The 5,671-nt window shown below is 50.8% G+C and overlaps 1 protein-coding gene across 1 annotated transcript; it reads left to right on the top strand.

Annotated features, from left to right (window-relative positions):
* The first annotated feature begins 306 nt into the window (after positions 1–306).
* On the top strand, positions 307–2,110 carry LOC132424131 (Golgi-associated RAB2 interactor protein 4-like). Its single transcript, XM_060009941.1, has 2 exons — positions 307–1,337; positions 1,375–2,110. Exons 1-2 carry the CDS (start codon positions 307–309, stop codon positions 2,108–2,110), a joined length of 1,767 nt encoding a protein of 588 aa, XP_059865924.1.
* The last annotated feature ends 3,561 nt before the right edge of the window (positions 2,111–5,671 follow it).

Here is a 5,671-nt window from a genome sequence, read left to right on the forward strand (position 1 = left end):
GCAGAAGTGAGGGGAGGCAGAGGGGGAGCCTACCATACCTCTCTACACACTTGAAGAGATTCAGCCTGGGGTTCAGGCGCCCTACAGCGTCCCCGCTGTGATCATCTGTGCCCCTACCCACGCCCCTGCCTCTGGGAGACCCTGAGGCAAAGGTGGGGCCTGTGGGGCAGGCTTGGAAGACCTGCCATAGGGCTACCTGTGTGTGACGAAAGAGCACCGCAGCTCGCTCTTCTGCCAGTGAGGCCGCGGGAGGGAAGAGCCAGGGGCCCACCTTAACCGCGCTGCCTGTCGTGATCAAAGGCAGCCATGAGTGGGGACTCTCTGCTCCCGTATCACACGGCCCAGAGCAGCACCGGGGTGGGCCTGTTCAACACCACCACGGGGAAGCTGCAGCAGCAACTGCGCAAGGGCGAATACCACATATTCAAGGACGCACCGGTATTCGAGAGCGACTTTATCCAGATCACGAAGAGGGGAGACCTGATTGACGTGCACAACTGTGTCTGCATGGTGACCGTGGGCATCACGTCCAGCAGCCCCGTCCTCCCACTCCCAGACACCATGCTGCTGGCCCGATGGGCCACCGGCTGTGAAGAGCACGCTGAGCACAGCCAGGCCGCCAAGGGCAAGAGCCACGAGGCTGCAAAGACCTTAGAGCTCACCAGGCTCCTTCCCTTGACACTCGTGAGCATCTCCACTCACAATCGTGAGAAACAACAGCTGCGCGTGAAGTTTGCCACTGGCCGCTCCTGGTACCTGCAGCTGTGTGCCCCTCTGGACGCGCAGGAAGACCTCTTCACCTCTTGGGAAGAGCTGATTTACCTCCTGCGACCACCAGTGGAGGGTCTCAGCTGCACCTACGCCGTTCCAGCCTGGGACATGATCTGCATGCCTGTGTTCGAGGAGGAGGACGACGGCAGGAGCCCGGCAGTGGAGGATTTCCAAGGAAAGTGGGATCAGGACCAGGTGAGCATCTGCAGGCTCCACACATGCTCTGAGCCTGCCGGGGCCACGTCCGCAGCTTTTGCTGGTGGGGAGGGGATCCAACTGGACTCCCACAAGCCCGATACCATGCCCGATGTGGCCACTGCAAAAGCAAAACCTACAGTGCTTGACAAAGCGTCAGCATCGCGGGCAACGACAAAGGTGGAGACAGCAGGGGTGGCAGGAGGCACCGCAGCGGGTGCTTTGAGCGTGGCAGTGATCAAGTCTCCTGCCCCTGAAGAGCAGAGCATGGCCACAGCAGCCACAGCCAGCAACGGTCCAGGAGGAAGCAAAACCAGCATAGCCACTGGGGGCACTGCCAGAACATCCCTGAGGAGCAGGAAAACGGTGCTGCGAACAATTCAGGGTATGCTTGGCAGGTGCCGCGAGCTCTTCAGGGTATGCTTCCAGCACGTCCACCAGCCTCTCCCCAGAGGCCGGCGTGACTGTGGTCGGAGCAGAACCCACCAGCAAGACTGCTGAAGGAAGAGCCGACGAGGAGGACGAGGCGACCCTCGTCTCAACCTTGCCACAGGAAGGCAAAGTGAGTGAACAGGATGGCAGCTCACAGAGGGTGTCCCAGGCCTGCAAGGGAAGAAGGGAGAAAAGGGAGCACTGGGGAGAGGACAGAGCTCTTACGAGCCCCTCGCTCTGCAGTTCAGTGGAAAGCCACCACAAGGCAGCGGGGAACAAGACCATCCAGAAAGCAGCTGGCCCGTGCTCAGGCGGCCGCAGAGCCACTAGAGATGACCAAAAGGACAAAGGCCACGGCAGCCCGGGGGGCAGCGAGCAGGGCACTGCTCACAAAGGCATCAGCCGTGCTCCCATCACCAACGAGTCCAGGACCTCGCACAAATCGGGCAGGAGCTTATCTACAGCGAGTTCAGGTCCCACCACCGAGAGACTCAGCAGGATCAGCTCTTTCTTCAGGAATGTCAGAGCCAGTCTCACTACAAAGACAGTGGCCTCCTCACGCGATAAGTATGTGAGCATCCTGGCGAAGCCAGTGGAAGGGACCCGAATGGAGGCCGTCGTAGAGACAGCAGAGAGTGGCCAGGGGCTGGAGATCACTGGAGGTGTGACATCTGACACCATGGAGCCAGTGACCGCTGAAGCCCATCAATAGGACCTAGAGCTGGGAGCTGCAAAGGGGACCAGGGCTCAGGGAAATACCCCTGGAGAGCCCATTTCAGCTTCCTCACTGCAATTTAAATAAAAAAACAAACAATCTGAGAATGCATGCAGTGTTTTGTCTGAATTTCTAGGTCCCGAAGCCCAGCCGTAGCCTCACAGTGGATTCTGTGATGTCAGCTGTGCCACAGTCTGAGACCCAGTGTCCAGTCAAGGGCAGCCCCATCTCACACACATGCTCGGAGCCAACAGCAGTGCTGCATCTGGCCTCCACTCCTTTCTGGCTTTGCCCCCCAGGGCCATGGCTCAAAGTCAGACTATGGTCTGGGAAGCTCTCCTTCACTATCCCCCTATGCTTTTTATAAACGCTTATTCCCCAGGAAGGTCTGTAAACAAAGCAAGAACAGGACTCATGTCCCCTCGGGCTATTCAGTGGACAGAAATAAGTATTAGCTAGCAATCAGAACCGCAAGCACTCTCATCTAGACTTAGCCGTTCCCTGCCCAGGTATTAGCTCGCAATCAGAACAGCAAGTATTAGCTAGCGTGCCATCGTAAGCATACCACTCGATGACATTTCACAAGATAAGCAACCCCACGAAACTAGCACCTGGCGAAGAATCAGAACATCACTGCAACTCTGGAAGTGCCCCCTTGCAGTCACTCAAGGGTAACCACCACCCTAGCTTCCAACACCATACATGAATGTTGTTTGCTTTTCAACTTTACATACTGGAATCACGTAGTATGTACTCTTTGACTCTGGTTTCTTTCCCTTAACATTATATTTATGAGGTTTGTGCATGACTTTCCTGGCGACCGTCCATTTATTTTCACTGCTATGCAGTATTCCAGTGTGTGATGATACTACAACTTATTTTGTTATTGATTTAAGTTATTATCAGTTTTGGGCTATTAAAAATAGTGCTATTATGAACATTTATATACAGATCTGTTGGTAAAAATATACATAAACTTCTGTTCGGCATATACATAGGAATGGAATTAAATATATGCATATGTTCAGCTTCTGATTATACTGCCAAGCTATTTTCCTTCCAAAATGACTGTGGAAACAATAATTCCCACCAGGAATGTATTAAAGTCCTGGTTGTTTCACATCCTTGCCAACATTTGATACTGTTTAGCTCTTTCTATTTAGCCATTCAGGTGGGATATAGTGACTTTTCTCCCTTTTTCATGATAAAAATATACTGAAAAATATATAATTGGGCTTCCCTGGTGGCGCAGTGGTTGAGAGTCCGCCTGCCGATGCAGGGGACACGGATTCGTGCCCCAGTCCGGGAGGATCCCACATGCCGCGGAGTGGCTGGGCCCGTGAGCCATGGCCGCTGAGCCTGCGCATCTGGAGCCTGTGCTCCGCAACGGGAGAGGCCACAACAGTGAGAGGCCTGTGTACCGCAAAAAAAAAACCATTCCAACTCTTTAATTAATTCAGCTGTCCTTTCCTGGGTCTTCTCCAGCTCCATTATGTCATTCTTAAGAAGCAATAGCCAATATGGCACAGGATTTTCCAGGTGTCCACTTTTGGGAAATCTGATTTCTAACTCTCAGAGGCAGCTCTCTCTCAATCTCTCTCTCTCTCTTTCTCTTTCTCTCTCTCTCACGCGCGCGCGCGCGCGCACACACACACACACACACACACACACACACTCAGCCACATCTGCCGCAGAAGTGTCCATCCTATTTACCAGGACCCCTACCTGCTCTCTTGTTGATAAAAGAGAATGCTCTACTCGCACCCAGATCAAAATATCACACTACCATCTAGCTGCACGTGCATATGATGAAAAGAAAGAGCAAGGTCAGTTCTGATTGCAAAGCTGTAAAACTGATCTCTGATTTATTTTCCATCCACACGTGATCCTAGAGATACAGGACTTTAATTAAGGAGAGAGGAAGAGAGAGAGAGAAAACACAAAGGAGAAAAACTATGAGCCATAACCATCGCCAAGCTTGCTGCAAGGGAAAAGACTCCAGGATCAAGGTTTAGCCAGGCAGAAGGAAGCAACATGCCATCCCATAACTTTTGCTGGAGGTCTAAGTCCACACCTCCCAAGCTGCCCAGTTCTCAAACCTGTGGGGACTTCGGAGAGTACTCAGACCACCCAGAGTTCCTCCAGGAGTCGGGTGAGGATTTGAGGAAGGGTGGGTAGAGAGCCACAGCCCTCAACATGTAAACAGTCTAACAACCAACATAAATGTTCATATTTCCCATGATGAGATCCTCTGTCTTTGGGGAGAGAAATGTTAATAATACCACGTTTTATCATGCGCTCATGGCCCTGTCAAGTTTGATCGTTACTGCCAGGTCCCGCAGCACAGCTGACTCTAAGCAACTTTACTATAAGGGACAAAAGGCCTGTTTTCCAATTTTATTTCTGAAATATTGAAATACACCAAAGCAAACTGTTTTGTTTCCCATGTGGTCTGTGTTTTTGTGTTTGAGGAGGTTTTCAGGTTTTACAAATTTTAGTTCAAATAAGAAGTGACTGCAGGGGACTTCCCTGGCAGTCCAGTGGTTAGGACTCCGTGCTTTCCCTGCCGAGGGCCCAGGTTCGATCCCTGGTCCGGGAACTAAGTTCCTGCAAGCTGTGCAGTGCGGCCAAAAAACAAAAAGTGACTGTAAATTCTCTGAGAGAGTCCCCTTCTGCTCTTTGGGACCTATTTGCCGATCTATGATTGGCCCTAAGAGTCTGATGACCCTTAGCATTGACTGCAGGCTGAGTTCGGCCTGCTGAAACTATTGTAAGCCAGAAAAGTACAGAAACCTGGGGAAACTTTTCCCTGGCGCAGGGAAAGCAGGCTTGTCACATAAGCACCTTGACAATAAGCTCAGGTATCATAGGGTCTACAACCACCCTACTTCCCTTTGCTGCCCCGGATCAGCCCAGTAGTGATGTGTTACCCTCCTCCACGTCAGTCCTGGTGGTGACCAGTGGCACAGGGGATGGACAAGAGGGTTAGAGGGAAAATACATCCACAAGACCTGCATATAGTTAATAAAAATGTATAAATTTTAAAAATAGGTACTTAGCCTTTCCTAAGCTAATAGGACATGTGTTAGAAAAGAGTAATGAGGACAACAGGATAGTTGCCAAAGAAAACCAAAGCCATCTTTAACCCTAATTTGAGAAAGAGACCCTAAGAATGAAGACTAGTGTGTGCTGGTGTTACTTCTTTTTTCTCACAGCCCTTCAACAAATTCAGTCACCCATTCACTCATTCATTCAATTCAAGGAGCACTTATTAGGCACTTATCTGTGCCAAACATTGTGCTGAGAGCTTTACAGACATTATCTCATTTCATCCTTTCACAAACCTGCCCAATAGGATTTGTTGTTATACAGAGGAGGGAGAGAAGCAAGGACATATGGCTTTTCATTCTACCCAGAAGAACTACAGAGCCACTTAGAAGAGCTATAGTCTGTTCTTGCTACATCAGTTAGGAATACTTCAGCTGCAAGTTGCAGACAAACCTACTCCAAATGCCTTAAACAATACGGGAATTTATTATTTCTCACAGCAGAGCATCC

The sequence above is a fragment of the Delphinus delphis genome, chromosome 1 (genome assembly GCF_949987515.2).
Source record: "Delphinus delphis chromosome 1, mDelDel1.2, whole genome shotgun sequence".
Classification (NCBI taxonomy): domain Eukaryota; kingdom Metazoa; phylum Chordata; class Mammalia; order Artiodactyla; family Delphinidae; genus Delphinus; species Delphinus delphis.